Raw genomic sequence first — 17,623 nt, 5'->3', positions numbered from 1 at the left:
AAAGCTTATTTAGAAAAGAGGAGGCTGAGGGGAGATAGGGTTGAAGTCTATAAAATCCAGAGTGGAGTAGAACGGGTACAAGTGGATCGATTTTTCACTTTGTCAGAAATGACAAAGACTAGGGGACACTCTTAAGTTCCAAGGAAATACTTTTAAAACCAATAGGAGGAAATATTTTTTCACTCAGAGAATAGTTAAGCTCTGGAACGCGTTGCCAGAGGTTGTGGTAAGAGTGGATAGTTTAGTTGTTTTAAGAAAGGTTTGGACAAGTTCCTGGAGGAAAAGTCCATCGTCTGTTATTGAGAAAGACATGGGGGAAACCACTGCTTGCCCTGTATTGGTAGCATGGAATATTGCTACTCCTTGAGTTTTGCCCAGGTACTAGGGACCTGGATTGGCCACCGTGAGAATGGGCTACCGGGCTTGATGGTCTGACCCAGTAAGGCTATTCTTATGTACACAACATCTAGCATGTAATGTCTTTGCAGTTGGCTTGATTTAAGGCTTGCCTTCAGGCAGGATGAAAGTTGTTCTGTCCTTGAAAGCTCTTGACAGTGATTTGTTTGATAAGGGATGATTTACTCGTATGTGTTGTGCTTTGTTGATGCTTCCACTCTGTTTAATGCTTGATAATTTGTCATACTATTCACAATTCACAAAGGGTAATGATGACGTTTGAAAATATGATTTGTGTCGGGATCTTGTATTGTAGTCCACTTTTCTGAGTTTAATGACATCCACCGCCAGCGAAGCCGCCTCGTATGAATTCACAACATTGACCTGTATTCCAGGTGTCATTGAAGTAAGTTCTGCTGTTAAGCAGCATTTTGACCTTTACCATATAGTTTGTTCAGTGCGTGTAAATAAGAATGTTTTACAGTATAATCTCGTTATAACGGACTTCAAGGGACCTGGAAAAACAGTCCATTATATCCAGAGTCCGTTATATCCTGCATTGCAGTTTTTAAAAAACTTGAAACAACGTTCAATCGATGAACAACAGTCGCTGCACAACCACATCAGCAAAATCAATAACAAAACTCAGCAAAACAGTGGTATGGCACGAAATGATTGCAAAACCAGAACCCTAAAAGATGTTCTAAAGCATTATGTCGTACTGTACTGGAAAGAAAAATAATCTGTCATTTTCTTCGGGGCTGCATTTTAATATTATATCACCGGCACGCCACACACCTTGTAGGCGGAGCCTGTGTGTCCGTTATAGCTGAACAAAACTACAGCTAAAAGCGGCTCTGGAGACCAAATTGTTTGTCCGTTATATGCGAGGCCGCTATATGCGGTGGTCTTCTGCATATTCGTAAAGGCGCATGGCCGGGACCAGCGGACCTCATCCGCTATAGAAGATATTCCGTTATAAGCGAGTCCGTTATAGCGAGATTATACTGTAGTCTGACCGAGTCCATCTAACTCAGCAACCCATTATTCAGAAACTGCAAAGTGAACTGAAGCACTATTGATAATCGATTTTGCGAGATATTTAGCTGTTAATGTGTTGTACGACTAGTATTTCTGTCATGTGTAAAAAAAATCCTTTTATTTGCTCAGCACCCCCAAATCCAATAAATTAGACTGGGATTTGAGTAAATGCTTTTTTAAATCTCTTATCTTAAATGACAAAACATTTTAAATAGAATAACATCTAGCCATTTCATATCCAGTTCATAGTCAAAAACGCGCAGGACAATCGAGCGCCGATAATACTGCGCAGGACATCAGCGCGCCAGACTTAAACTTAATTTTAAAGTGCTCCGAGGGGGGGTTAGGGGAGGGAACCCCCGCAGTTAAGTTAGTACTGTTTGCGCTGCCGTTGGGGGTGGAACCCCCCATTATAGAGGGAAGAGGCATTTTTCCCTATTTTTTTTAGGGAAAAACGTCAATTTCCTCTGTAATGTGGGTGGGTTCCCCCTACTCGCCCCCAATCGGACCGCTTTGATGTCCTGTGCGCGATTGTCTGCTCGGTATCGTCGGCGCTTGATTGTCCCGTCAGCTCATATCCACTACCACCACCACTACTAATCATTTCTATAGCGCTACTAGACATGGGCAGCACTGTACGTCAAAACACAGAAGATATTAACAAGAAGAATTCCTGCGTCCACTCATGAGATCAGTTGGGTACTTGTGACCCAGACTGGCCACATGGAGACAGGATACTGGGTGAGATGGATCTTGGTTTGACCCAGCATGGCTTTTCTTGTGGTACAGTCAAAGCGGTTTACATGGTCATGTGCAGGTCTCTGTCTCTATTGGGCACACTTGGAGTAATAGAGAATTAGATGACTTGGCCAGAGTCACTAGGAGCTGCAGTGGGGAATTAGAGGATGACACGGTGGAAAAATTAATCACTATTTCTGTCCCTGCGGATAACCATCCTGTGTCCTTCTTTAGTGTCTATCTCAACCTCAGTCCTTCTACACCAGCATTCTTTAATGCATGGCTTGAGGGTCAGCGGCTGGGGCCATTCATACTCTGATTCTTATATGAGCCAAGTATAGGATAATGAAGCCATTGTGACATCACTGATGAGGTTGGCTCTTATTGGTGGAATGAAGCATTCTGACATCACAGCTTTTTTGACTGGGTTACTAGACAACTGGACGCCGGAGAGTCACTGGACGTGGTATATTTGGACTTCAGTAAAGCATTTGATAGCGTCCCTCATCGAAGATTACTGAACAAGCTGAAATCGATAGGATTAGGAGACACTCTAACTACATGGGTTGGGGATTGGCTGAGCGGTAGACTTCAGAAGGTGATGGTGAACGGTACCCCATCCGAAGCATCGGACGTGATCAGTGGAGTGCCGCAGGGCTTGGTCCTGGGCCCGATTCTATTCAACTTATTCATAAGAGATATGACGCAGGGACTTAGAGGAAGGGTATCACTGTTCGCCGACGACGCCAAACTTTGCAACATAGTAGGTAGAAGCTTATTACCTGATAATATGACACATGACCTACTGCTTCTGGAACAATGGTCAACTACTTGGCAGCTAGGCTTCAATGCTAAAAAATACAAGATAATGCACCTGGGTAAGAGAAACCCACGTAGAACTTATGTACTAAATGGTGAGACCTTGGTTAGGACCACGGCGGAACGCGATCTAGGAGTGATCATTAGCGAGGACATGAAGGTTGCCAATCAAGTGGAGAAGGCTCCCTCCAGGGCAAGACAAATAATGGGATGTATCCGCAGAAGTTTCGTCAGCAGGAGACCTGAAGTTATGATGCCGTTGTACAGAGCCATGGTGAGGCCTCACTTAGAGTACTGTGTTCAGTTTTGGAGACCACACTACCGAAAGGATGTGCTGAGGATCGAGTCGGTACAGCGAACGGCCACCAGGATGGTCTTGGGGCTCAAGGATCTCACGTATGAAGAAAGACTAAAGAAATTGCGGCTGTACTCACTAGAGGAAAGAAGAGAATGGGGAGATATGATTGAAATGTATAAGTACATCACGGGACGCATCGAGTCAGAAGATGATATCTTCTGGCTCATGGGACCCTTGACCACCAGAGGGCATCCGCTGAAAGTCAGGGGAGGGAAGTTTCATGGCGACTCCAGGAAGTACTTCTTTACCGAGATATTGGTGGATCATTGGAACAGACTCCCACTCCAGGTGATAAAGGCCAGCAGCGTGACGGATTTTAAGAGAAAATGGGATACTCACGTGGGATCTTTAAGGGAGTAAACTCAGGGGGGAGGGATACTTGGAATGGGCAGACTTGGTGGGCTATAGCCCTTTTCTGCCGCTTTTTTCTGTTTCTATGTTTCTATCAGCTCTGGATACCAGAGACTCATTCTTTACTGTCTAATCTCAACCTCAGTCCTTCTACACTAGCATTCTTCATTGTAAGGCTTGAGGGTCAGCGACTGGGCCCATTCATCCTCTGATTCTTATGTGAGCCAAGTATACGATAATGAAGCCATTATGCCATCACTGCTGAGGTTGGCTCTTATTAGTGGAATGAAGCATTATGAATTGCAGACGGAAATGAGGAACGCCGACCTAGATATGGTGGCGATATCCAAGACTTGGTGGCGATATCTGAGACTTGGTTCATGGATTCCCATGAGTGGGATATGGCTATACCGGGATACAATTTACTTCATCGAGACAGAGAGGGCAAAATAGAAGGGGGGGGGGTAGACTATACACTAAAGTAGACATCAAAGTTACCAGAATCGCTGATGTCAAATACACCGGGGAATCCCCCTGGGTGAACCTGGCCAGGGGGAATGACAAATGCCTGTATCTTGGTGTAATATACAGACCTCTAAGACAACAGGAAGACATGGATATAGAATTAATTGAAGACATAGAGAACATCACTTTGCGTGGAGACACAATGTTAAGGGACTTCAATATGCCTGATGCAGATTGGAACAAACTTTTCGCTATGACCAGCGGCAGCAGAAGGCTATTAACCTCCATAAAGGGAGCACGCCTCAAACAAATGGTATTGGAGCCCACTAGGGATCAGGCGATACTGGACCTGGTACTCACCAACGGAGAAAGTGTCACAGAGGTTTCGGTAAGCGATACGTTGACCACAACACGGTTTGGTTCAACCTCAGGAAAGGTTTCACTAGATCAAACACTTCAACAAAGGTCCTCAACTTTAAGGGCACTAACTTCAAAAGCATGGGAGATTTCATCCATCGGGTGCGGCAAAATCAAGCCGAAACAGATAATGTAGAGGTAATGTGGTCAACTCTGAAATCTACCCTACACGAAGCGTCCAACCGCTGTATAAAAACAGTAAGTAAACCTCAGTGGTTCTCTGCGGAGATCTCAGACCTCGTAAAAAAAGAAAAGAGCATTTATCTCCTACAAACAATCAGGAAAACGAGAGACTAAGGAAGACTATCTGGCCAAGTCTAAAGCTGTCAAAACAGCAGTCAGAGAGGCCAAACTCCGAATAGAAGAGAATCTAGCAAAGAACATTAAGAAGGGGGATAAATCCTTCTTCAGGTATGTCAGTGACAGAAAAAGAAACACAGATGGGATAGTACGCCTTAGGAAACCAGATGGGAATTATGTAGAATCGGATTCCGATAAAGCCGAACTACTAAATGAATACTTCTACTCAGTCTTTACCTGCGAGGCGCCGGAGTCCGGTCCACAGTTGCAGACAAGGGAAATCTCGGAAGACCCGTTTCAAAATTTCGAGTTTACGCCCAGCAGCGTCTACTGTGAACTATCAAGACTCAAAGTGAACAAAGCCATGGGACCAGACAATCTACACCCCAGGGTGCTTAGGGAGTTGAGTGATGTCCTGGCGGAACCGTTATCCACGCTCTTCAATCTTTCCCTAAGTACAGGAAGAGTCCCGTTGGACTGGAAAACAGATAATGTCATTCCACTCCACAAAAAGGGATGCAAGACGGAGGCTGCAAATTATAGACCGGTGAGTCTCACATCGATAGTGAGTAAACTTATGGAAACACTAATCAAACACAAATTAAATATGATCCTGAACGAGGAGAATCTGCGAGATCCCCATCAATATGATTTTACAAAGGGAAGGTCCTTCCAATCCAATCTAATCAGCTTCTTTGACTGGGTAACAAGAAAGCTGGATATGTGGGAGTCCCTGGAAGTTGTGTACTTGGACTTCAGTAAAGCTTTTGATAGCGTCCCACACTGCAGGTTATTGAGCAAGATGAGTTCGATGGGATTAGGTGAAACATTAACTGAATGGGTTAAAGACTGGCTTAGAGGTAGACTTCAGAGGGTGGTGGTGAACGGTCGGAGATGATCAGTGGAGTGCCGTAGGGCTCGGTCTTGGGCCCGATCCTATTTAACATCTTCGTAAGGGACCTGGCTCAGGGGCTTTGAGGTAAAATTACATTATTCGCCGATGACGCCAAACTATGCAACATAGTAGGCAAAAGCATAGTGTCAGACAGTATGACACAGGACCTACTCTTACTGGAACATTGGTCCATGACTTGGCAACTAAGTTTCAATGCCAAAAAGTGTAAGGTCATGCACCTTGCCAGCAGAAATCCATGCAGATCTTACACCCTAAATGGTGAGACCTTAGAAAGGACTGCAGCAGAACGAAACTTGGGGGTAATCATTAGTGAAGACATGAAGACTGCCAATCAAGTGGAGAAAGCTTCATCCAAGGCTAGACAAATGATGGGTTGTATCCGTAGAAGTTTCATCAGCCGAAAGCCCAAAGTCATAATGCCGTACAGATCCATGGTGAGACCTCATCTGGAATATTGTGTACAATTCTGGAGGCCACATTACCACAAAGATGTGCTGAGAGTTGAGTTGGTTCAGCAAATGGCCACCAGGATGGTCTCGGGACTCAAGGATCTCCCATATGAGGAACGGCTGGGTAAGTTGCAGCTATACTCACTCGAGGAGCACAGAGAGAGGGGAGACATGATTGAGACGTTCAAATATGTGAGGTGGAAGAAGATATCTTTTTCTTAAAGGACCCACGGCAACAAGAGGGCATCCATTGAAAATCAGGGGTGGGAAACTTCATGGCGACACCAGGAAGTATTTCTTCACCGAAAGGGTGGTTGATCATTGGAATGATCTTCCACTGCAGGTAATTGAGGCCAGCAGCGTGCCAGATTTTAAGAAAAAAATGGGATAAGCATGTGGGATCTCTTCATGGAAGTAATGGGGGGGGGGGGTCATTAGAGTGGGCAGACTTGATGGGCCGTGGCCCTTTTCTGCCGTCATTTTCTATGTTTCTATCAGCTCTGGATACCAGAGACTCATTCTTTACTGTCTAATAATAATAATAATAATAACAGCTTATATACTGCAATACCGTGAAGTTCTATGCGGTTTACAGAAGATTAAGCAAAGGTAACAAATTGAATTGACTTTAAGAGGGGAGGAAGAAAGAGAATTAATAGGACAGGAAATTCATTGTTGAGGAGAGAGTGATCAAAAGGACAAGTTAATCGCTATAGAGGGGAGAGAGAAGAGAGGATCAGTTGTCTAGATGCTTTAGGAACAACCTCAGTCCTTCTACACTAGCATTCTTCAATGCAAGGCTGGGCCCATTCAGACTCTGATTCTTATGTGAGCCAAGTATAGAATAATGAACCAATTGTGACATCACGGATAAGGTTGGCTCTTATTGGTGGAATGAAGTATCAGCTCTGGATACCAGAGACTGTCATTCTTTACTGTCTAATCTCAACCTCAGTCCTTCTACACTAGCATTCTTCAATGCAAGGCTTGAGGGTCAGCGGCTGGGCCCATTCATACTCTCATTTTTCCCTGTCTCCTTAAAGAATGACATGGAGATGGTTTCCCACGGTTATCTGTGGGGACGGGAATGGTGATGAATTTTGTCATCGTGTCATTCTCTAGTGGGAATTTAACCCAGTGCACTAACCTTTAGGCTGCTCTTCAACCTAGCTCCTTCCTCTTCTGCTGCATCAGCTAACTGGGCAGCAGGAGAATGTCCCATGGCAACACAAACTTGTGTCCCTCATGCAGGGCTTAATTTGCACACAAAGAAGAAATGGCATTGTGGAGCCAGGGGCAACAGGAGGAGAGGGGCAGGATTAGGGATCAGAGTGATTGTTCTCTGTTCTCCAGAGTACAGGAGGGGTGGAGGTAAGCCTGAGAGCAGCTTGAAAGGAAGGGGCTGGAGCAGAATACCCCTTGTTGCTCTGTAGGCTGGAATAAAAAAGGGTCAGATCTGCATTCAGGCTGTTCCTTCAAAAATCAAGCCCTGGCTTCATGAGATCAGCATAAAATGTTCTTAGCTGGGTAGATTGGGAAAACTATCACCTACCCTCTAGAAATGAGCAATGAAACCCAGACTAGCCACTGGACTTAGGTCTGCTGGAGAATGACTTTTCTTATTCTGTGAGCTTTGAAGTTGCTCTTGGTACCCGCACAGAGGGACTGATGCAGAAAGGTTGTGTTAGGAAACGCTACTATGTGCCATTGTATTTAGGTGGTGAGATACGGAACATTATTGGAATATTATTTTACACAAGCATATGTGTGAGATTTCAGATCATTCACTTAATTCCTGGTGCTTAAATCTTGACACCCACTTTATAGAATTACCTCTCTCCTCAGTGTCCTCATCAGACCAGTCCAGAACCTGTGGGTTATTGTAAGGGCCACAAGTCTTGTGGCCCCTGTGGCTCTTACATTATTCCTGCCCACCAGCAGATAGGAATTACCCACAGATTATGGACTGATCTGGTGAGAATGGAAAACAAGTTAGCAGGTTGGACCTAATTTCTTCTTAATTATAAAGTTCAAATAAAGATAAAATCGGTTGTATTTTTGGAGCTTCCTTGAAAGAGAGATATAAAGGTCAACAATACTTTTCATTAGACTAAGATCATACATTTGGGTGCTTTTGGGGAGCTACAAGCCCTTCATCAACTTAAAACAGATTTGTTTATCATTGTATGTGAAATGGTTGCAGTAGTAGAAAAGGTTTTTGTGGGTTATTTTTAAGAAACTTGATTAGGGCCTAATTAGCTGAATTCTTTAATTTTTCTCTTTTTTTCTATACTCTGCTAGTACAAAGGGGCAAATATTCAGCTATTGGATCTCCCCGGGATCATTGAAGGAGCGGCTCAAGGTCTGTATTATACATGTGGATTTCCACATGTATACCTCCAGGAGTTTGTCCAAACCTTTTTTAAACTATGCTACAGTTTTTACCACATCATCTGACAACAAGATCCAGAGCAGGGGTCTCAAAGTCCCTCCTTGAGGTCCGCAATCCAGTCGGATTTTCAGGATTTCCCCAGTGAATATGCATTGAAAGCAGTGCATGCACATAGATCTCATGCACATTCATTGGGGAAATCCTGAAAACCCGACTGGATTGCTGCCCTCAAGGAGGGACTTTGAAACCCCTGGTCTAGATCAGGGGTGGGCAACTCCGGTCCTCGAGGGCCAGAATCCAGTCGGGTTTTCAGGATTTCCCCAATGAATATGCATTGAAAGCAGTGCATGCACATAGATCTCATGCACATTCATTGGGGAAATCCTGAAAACCCGACTGGATTGCTGCCCTCAAGGAGGGACTTTGAAACCCCTGGTCTAGATCAGGGGTGGGCAACTCCGGTCCTCGAGGGCCAGAATCCAGTCGGGTTTTCAGGATTTCCCCAATGAATATGCATTGAAAGCAGTGCATGCACATAGATCTCATGCAGATTCATTGGGGAAATCCTGAAAACCCGACTGGATTGCAGCCCTCAAGGAGGGACTTTGAGACCCCTGATCCAGAGCTTATCTATGCATAGTGTTTTCCAAAGAATAGTAAATTAATGCATTTTTCAAATTTCCAGAGGCAGATTTTTGAGTTGTACAGTATTTTTCAGTGGGTTTGGGGTTGGTTGGTTTGTTTTATTTCTCATTACATGTATTTATATCCCCTTTTATTAAACTGCGCTAGCAGTTTTTAGCGCGGGGAGCCGCGCTGAATGCCCCACGCTGCTCCCGATGCTCATAGAATTTCCTATGAGCGTCGGGAGCAGTGCGAGGCATTCAGCGCAGTTCCCGGCGCTAAAAACTGCTAGCGCAGTTTAATAAAAGGAGGCCTTAGTGTTAAATTTTGTCTATGTATGTTTTTTGCTTTTCTTTTCATTTCCTATTTTATGCCTAAAAATTTCTGATCTTCCAGTCTTTCTCGCGAGGTTATGGTAACACTTGTAAAAAGTGGAAGTATGCTGCGGTTCCTTTTGCCTTTTTCTGCCAATGTTTTAAACCAATATAAATGATAAACAGGTTTCCACACACAACTCTAAAAGTTATTGTTGTGAAGAGGAAAAGACCTCGGACACCGGCACTCGAAGGTGGTAAATGGCAGGGACAAAATCTTTAAATTCAGTGAACTACACACTTTAACACTTTTCAAAATGATCAGTTATAACGTTAATGCACTTATCTTTTATGCTGATAAGAGCCCGATGGGACCCGTTTTGCCAAAATTTGGCTTCGTCGGGGAACATTTTTTGTAAACTACAAAGAAAAAAGTGCAATTACATATGCAATAAAGATAAAGTAGTTTGTTTTTTTTTAAATTAAAAATCTTTATTCATTTTCAATTCTTTCAACAAGTGTACAATGTTATAACATATAATTCACATAAATCACTTGAAAATCCTAATCAATACTGCCTTAAGTACTTTAAATATCCCCCTCCCTCCTCCCATCCCTCCCCATATCAACAATGAACTCAATCAAATCATATATATATACCCCCCTTTATTATAATACTTCTAATGCATAAAGGTGTCTAATCATTTGAATATACAATCAATGGCCCCCAAATCTTTTTAAAATTAGTATAATTTCCCTTCTGTATAGCAATGATTCTTTCCATCTTGTATATATTCCACCAGAAGGTATAATTGAGTCTTGTATAATCTTTCCAGTTTCTAGTAATATGCTGAATGGCAACTCCTGTCAATATTAATAACAATTTATTATTAGATGCTGAAATTTGGCTTTTAAATCTCATTGAAGTTCCAAATAAAATTGTATCATATGATAAGACAACAAAATTCTCTAATAAAGAATTAATTTGGGGCCAAATTGACTTCCAAAAGGCGTTAATACAAGGACAGAAAAAAAATTAAATGATCTAAAGTCCCTGCATCCTTATTACAATGCCAGCATCTATTAGACTTGGAACTATCTAATTTTTGTAAACGTATTGGGGTCCAAAAAGCTCTATGCAGCAAGAAAAACCATGTTTGTCTCATAGATGCCGACATTGTGGATCTTATTCTCCAAGACCAAATTGGTGGCCATTGAGATGCAGAAATTTGATGCAAGATAAAGTAGTTGTTGAAACATTCAATGGAAATAGTACTCCCTGCCTTCCGTAGTGAGATGCGCAGTCAGTATAATCAGCTGATATATGACATCATTTGTGTAGAGTATAAGTGCGCGTGCACGGCGTTCAATTTTTGTTATGCAGTAGCCGTTAGTCGGAACGCAGTGAGTGCTATTTCTATTGAATGTTTCAACAACTGCTTTATCTTTATTGCATATGTAATTGCACTTCTTTCTTTGTAGTTTACAAAAAAAGTCCCCCGACGAAGCCAAATTTTGGGGAAACGAGTCCCGTCGGGCTCTTATCAGCATAAAAGATAAGTGCATTAACGTTATAACTGATCGTTTTGAAAAGTGTTAAAGTGTGTAGTTCACTGAATTTAAATATTTTTTCGATCAGTTTAAAGAGGTTTTTTTGTACCTTCCATTTACCACCTTCGAGTGCAGGTGTCTGAGCTCTTTTCCTCTTAACAACAATAACTTTTAGAGCTGTGTGTGGAAACCTGTTTTTCATTTATATTGGTCATAGAACATTTGAGGTTTCTATCCATTCCAGTTTTTGAGTAATGTTTTAAACCAGCAATGTAAGCTTTCCTTTGCTGCATGATGACTGACACCACCTTGCCCTGTGCCTGCTGTTTCTCCTGTAGGTAAAGGCAGAGGTCGTCAGGTGATTGCTGTAGCCCGGACTGCTGATGTGGTCATTATGATGTTAGATGCTACAAAGGGTGATGTGCAAAGGTGAGTTAGGAGAGGCTTGGAATGTGGGAAGGTGATGTCGCCTTAATTAGACCTCATCAGCACAGGTACAATTAACATATTACGGTCTAAACTGAGACTCAAGTCTTTTAAACTTACCTTTTCAGCGAACAAGACCCCTAAGGGCCCCCCCCCCGCTTTTCATTACACTTCGCCCCCCCCTAATTCGCCCCCTGCTCCACGATAGCTTCTCTATTCCCAATCTCCCCTCCTCCTCTATCAAGTTCGGTCAAAAATTTGTTATATAGATGATAAATTGTTGTAAATCTGCTGTCAACGCGGATCCTAATCTAACTGATGTAAACCGCCTAGAACTCGCCGGGTATGGCGGTATATAAGAATAAAAATTATTATTATTAAACTGGTTTTCCCCGGCAGCTTTCTTTTCTATTTTTTACGCAGCCTCTTCCTGCTTGCCTGGGCATCAGACACATTCTCCAGCAGTAATGACGGTCATTTTCCTTCCCTGCCTGGGACTGAACATGCCACTTCTGTACTGATTCAATTATGAGTGCTCTTTAAACTGTTACGTATTGTATTTCAGATTCACGCAGGGTTTTCTCCAGCGTTTCTATCCCAACATATATTATCACACGCTCCTGTGAGATCCCTTCATTTGTCCCAACAGCATTTATTTTCAGTACCGTCTGTCCGCCAGGTTCCCACTGGAACTTTTAGGGACACTTTGTGGCCTGTTGTAGGGGTCCTGTCCTCTGGAATCAGTTACCAGAGGCTCTATGGGCTTTCTCTTCCCTGACTACCTTTAAGCGTATGCCAAAGGCCTATTTTTTTCACAAGGGGTTTTTGAAGACCAAAGCTACTTGATTTGTTGGGCCAGCTGTTGTTTTCTTGAATCGGAGGTCGGGGGGAAGGTACATTGGAGAAAAACGTCCTTTTCTTTATTCAAATTTGTGGCATTTGTTTGTATCCCGCTTGAATGGACTTTGTGTCCCTGAGTGGGTAAGCAAATTTAATAAACTTGAATTTGAATCGTGCATCATTTCCTTTGCCTCAGCTCAGGCCTCCAAGCCGTTATTTTAATTCTAGCATGACAAATGGCAGTATATGAGAAATGCATACACCAAATCGAGCATTAGCAGCTAGATTTCACTGGTTTGCCCAGCAGACAAGAAGTCACTTGTCCCTCTTCTTTTAATGAGTTGCTTGCTAACTGGAATTCTTTTCTATACCGGGGCAGGGCTTTATTGGAAAAAGAATTGGAGTCTGTAGGAATTCGACTGAATAAATCAAAGCCAAACATCTATTTCAAGGTAAAGCAAAGACTTTTTTTGAAATCGCCATTCTGTAGTGAAATTGACCGATCAGATGGAGAGGGCAGTTCTCTGTGGAGCATGTTCTATAGAGGAAAATAGGTATCTAATGTAACCAACATGTATGTGGCTAGATGTAAGCGCTTAGGACCAGATGGGGAAGAACATTTTATGGTTGAATGATTGGGAGGAGAACTGTTTTAATGTAGCTGTTTTAATTATGGGAATGTATGACTGTTAATTACTCATCTTGAGTGGTAATGAAAATGAGACGTGTGTATGGTAATTAAAGCCTCTATTTTGAAAAAGGATTTTACTGTGGCCTGTCTGTCTTGTATAACCTAAAAAATTATATGGGGAGGGATGGGAGGTGGGTGGGGGGGAATTAAAATATGTATAATAACGTTGTTTAAGAATGTCAAGTGAGTTATGTGAATCATTTGTAATAATATTGTACACTTGTTGAAAGAAATAAAATGAATAAAGATTAAAAAAAAAAAAAAAATTATTTGTCTCTTGTAGCCAAAGAAAGGTGGTGGAATGTCCTTCAACTCCACGGTTCCCCTGACGCAGTGCTCGGAGAAACTCATCCAGCTGATCCTTCATGAATACAGTATCCTACCACAAAGTCACTGAAACGGACAAGATCCGTTTCTAGGCCCCGAAATAACATTCTGTCATCTGGAGGCAATTCCCCTTAGAAAGAAAGATAGATAGCCAGTTTTCTAAAGAGATTTTTTGCCTGATTTATTATGAGTCTGCAAAACATTTATATATCTGTTACATATCAGTGGTAACCATCACAAGAAAAGGGGGATGGACAAGAGAGGGGAGGGGGTGCGTGAGCAGGATATGTACTTCATTGTTTAAATCTTAAAGGTGTTAAGAGCTGTGGGGGGTTGAGCCTTCCTGTCTCAGACAACTAACCTAGTTAACATAAATTAAATGACCTCTTCCCAAACCATTAGGAGAGCAAACACCCAACATTCTACATTTGATTACTTCCAGCATGGACAGAGACAGAAAACTTAAAATGTGTCCTTTCATAGACAGAGACAGAAAATCTATCCTTTCATTACAATCCCCTCTTACATCATGAAAATGACGTCATAAATGTACAGCATGAGCGTGGAGGGAGAGATATTCTAGATATGTCTCTTGAGGAGGGGTTTTAGGGGCTGCAATGAGTCAAACAGCACAGGAACAGTCTAAAAATTACATAAGCAACAAGAGTGCAGATAATAATAAAGATTATAACAATAAGAAGGTCTAAGTTCAACATTCTTATTGATAGTAATAAGGGACTCAAACCTAGCCTTAACCTGGTCTCGGGCCTTGAATTCATCTGGGACCCCTATCTCATCTATGTATAGCTAAAGTGCACTGGCCTATCTACTGGCTGAGTAGTTTAACACGGAGCCGGAGGTCTCCACAGAGCCAGTAAATATCACCTAAAGAAAAATCTAATGCTGCAACAGTGAAGCATACCTATAATTTCCAAAAAAGAATACTAGGCTGTTGTTAAATTTCCAGTATGCCTCGGACAATAGTTTCTGATTAATACATTAACACATTTTAGCTAATCATGATTTAATCAGGACTACTTGAAACCGTCTTCCTGCCCTCAGGGTCTATCTGCATCCCTATGCCAGAGTCAGATTGATACAATTTCCCATAGGCCTTTGGTGACACCAGCTATGCCAACCGAAAATGCTGAACGCCTGCAACGGCTATGCTGACATCTTCCATATTCTTTGAAATGAAAGCAAACTTGTGGTACCCTTAGCCAGCTTGCCTCGCTTATGCCTTGCCAATCTCTAACAGTATATCATAGCTGTCCTCCAAGCTATGAGGACGAACAGTTCCCATTATGAGTTCAAACCTCTGTCTTAGGTTGCATAGATCGTATCTATATCTTACCCGTCGTTGAGCGAGTGAACGTGCATAAGGGTTGTAGGAAACTTTCTCAGGAGGCCCAGGCAAAAAGGTACAAGGATGTCATAAGAGAGTATGTAAGTATGGGATATGGGATAATATTATCTCTGACCCTGGTAATGGTAATGCAATAGGCCATGCCAAATTAAAACCAAATTAGAACCAAATTAGCAAGTTGTCAGAGAAGATACTGGAAATTCATGTATAACTGCCTTAAAAGCTAGAGGGAACTTTGTGAGAAAAGAAATGTACACGTGTTTCACTCTACAGCAAAGGAGAATCATAACAATACATAGCAAAATTTGTAGAATAGTTAAGATAGGATGAATTAAAACATTAAATACATGGTTTGCAGTGGGCGAATACTCAAAGAAAAGTTCCAAAGCTTGAGACATGAGCATCTTGGAGCAAATTTTGTGCAATCTGTCCATTTTCAAAAGTGATAGTATGATTCACTTCTTTGGAGGTTTTCTTAAGTTGTTCAATGTAAGTATGGAGTTCAGTAAAGTTCAGCAGCTTTTGGAATGTCTCATTCCCCATTCCAAGAGGTAGTGGATGTACAGCATATGAAGTAAAGTCTGAAATGTCCATAGAATAGGTTAAATAGGAGGAATTGTACAGCAAAGCGTTCTTAGAAAGGTGGCTATCTCCGATGAACAGGAAACATTGTGTACAGCATGTGTGGAAAAGTCTTTGCAGTCAGGGTGCAGGAAGATGAATTACAGTCTAGCAGGAACCGGCAGTCTCTTTAAACTGGTGAGATGCACACTTGGGATGAAATGATGTTTGCACAGGATCTGTTGTTTGCACAGGATCACTGGAAATTAGTGGTGTTCACCCTTGAGATGAAATGATGTCTGTGCATACAGGGAGGGATTTGAAAAGAGTCCCGATATCATTCAGCAGCTGTACTCCAGTGTGATAGAAAATGGAGGAGAAACCATGTTGCCTGTACTGAATGTAGAGAGAGAGAAACCAGGTTGCCTGTACTGAATGCATAGAGAGAGAGAGAGAGACTAGTTGCCTGTACTGAATGTGGCAACATGTAACAATATTAATGCATTTATAGTTATGGCAAAAGACAGACAATAATCAGGTACTTAAGGTTCTTAATCAGACATTTCAAAAAGATATGTTTTTTTGTGTGCTGCATATAACTATTATGGCAATTCAGAGAGACCATAATTCTGTACTGAATGTATTTAAAAAAATTATGTCAGAAATGTGTACTGAATGGTTCATATCAAGTGAGCACCATAGAATATAGATATAGAATAAAACCTTTTCTTAAAATATAACCCCTAACTAAGCTACATTTAGCATATGCAAATTATAGGGAAAAAAAACATTGCGCAATTTGGCTAGTTAAAAAAATTGGGGAAAAGAGCTAGCTTTAGAAATGGCCAATATTATATATCCTGGGGTACCCCCTAAACTAAAACAAATAGACAAGAGACAGACCACATAGCACAGACAACATAAAACACAAATTTTGAGGCGTCGGCATTATTCTTCCATCTGTCAAGTGTTCAGGGCTGAATTTAACTCTGCAAATAAACACATTGTTATAGAAAAACAAAACAGAGATGAAATGCATATCATAACCATCTCATATTTAGAAAAGCTAATGTCTCTTTGGATCGTCTTTATCTCTGCAGTGACAAAGAGGATCCCTGGAAAACACCAGAAATATCCTAGTGCCAAAACTGGGATGGGCATGCGCTGCTAAGAAAAAGAAAAGAAAAACACATTTTAATTTTGCAACATCCTAATTTCAGCTAAAACAATAGGAAGGAATTTTTTCCATTCACAAATGTGCCAGCTGTGGCCTTCCAGATCTTATCTTTAATAGTCCTATTCATGCGTTCGACAACACCGAAACTCTGTGGGTGATATAGGAGATGAAATTTCCACTCAATGCGGAATGCGATAGCTAAATCTTTGCATACTCTGGCAGTGAAAGCAGGACCATTATCTGTTGATGTGTGTGGGACATCCCCACCTAGGGATGATTTCGCGAAGTAAAATGTTCACCATAGTCTGAGCAGTTTCATTTGTAGTGGGAAAAAACTTCAGGTTATCGGGAGAACATGTCAACAATAACAAGGGCAGCTGGTATACAGGGTTTCCCCTCTTTGCACCAAAGTCCGTCCGAAGGGCGGCTTTGGGCACCGGCCAGATGGGCATTGATTAAGCCAGTGACCAGGGTCTCCGCAATTAAAACATCCAGTACTTCTAGATGGATTATTACCATCTCAATCGGAGACAGGGGCCCGCCCGCTACGAAACCCGTGACCCCTTCTTCCGCGAGGAGCGGACAGGCGCGGTCCCCAGGTAGGTAGCTGGCCCTAATAATGCAGGATTTCCCAAGGCTTAGAGATCTCAAAGCGTAGGAGAGTGTTGCGTAGTGGTTAGCGCTACAGCCTAAGGAACCTGAGGCTTGGGGGTTCAAACCCCGCACTGCTCCTTTTTTCAATCTGAAATTATGCACGAGAACTAGTGGGCCATTCTGAAATCATTTGTTTGACCAGAATCTGCAAAGGAGAACGGAGGTTAGAAAGGAAAGTCTGAATAAGTAGGGAATCCATATTTGCATGGGCACTAAGACTCATTAAGCCTCTTCCACACCTATCAAGCTCTGTCTGCAATCCTAATCGAATCACATTGGATTCCTGTTACTCATCGCATTACCTTTAAAATCCTACTTTTAGTTTTTTAAAACACTGTCTTTGAACGAACCCCAATTCATTAATAACTATTTACTCCCCATAGTATATCACGTTCTTTAAGATCCATTAATCAAAAACTCTTAACAATTCCATCACTGAAAGTAAAATAG

At 42.0% G+C, this 17,623-nt stretch overlaps 1 protein-coding gene across 2 annotated transcripts in view; it reads left to right on the top strand.

The window, feature by feature from the left end:
• DRG2 (developmentally regulated GTP binding protein 2) overlaps nucleotides 1-17,623 on the top strand; it is a 48,112-nt gene that overhangs the window by 7,132 nt on the left and 23,357 nt on the right. The window contains exons 3-7 of one of the 2 annotated variants that reach the window (XM_033963786.1): nucleotides 713-802; nucleotides 8,552-8,612; nucleotides 11,470-11,560; nucleotides 12,777-12,849; nucleotides 13,372-13,462. In XM_033963786.1, the coding sequence (XP_033819677.1) occupies nucleotides 713-802; nucleotides 8,552-8,612; nucleotides 11,470-11,560; nucleotides 12,777-12,849; nucleotides 13,372-13,462 (406 nt within the window). The remainder of the gene's footprint in view (nucleotides 1-712; nucleotides 803-8,551; nucleotides 8,613-11,469; nucleotides 11,561-12,776; nucleotides 12,850-13,371; nucleotides 13,463-17,623) is intronic. The other variant, XM_033963787.1, reaches the window with a different exon arrangement.

Source organism: Geotrypetes seraphini, chromosome 11 (genome assembly GCF_902459505.1).
Source record: "Geotrypetes seraphini chromosome 11, aGeoSer1.1, whole genome shotgun sequence".
Lineage (NCBI taxonomy): Eukaryota > Metazoa > Chordata > Amphibia > Gymnophiona > Dermophiidae > Geotrypetes > Geotrypetes seraphini.
This window is presented reverse-complemented; position numbering and strand designations above follow the sequence as displayed.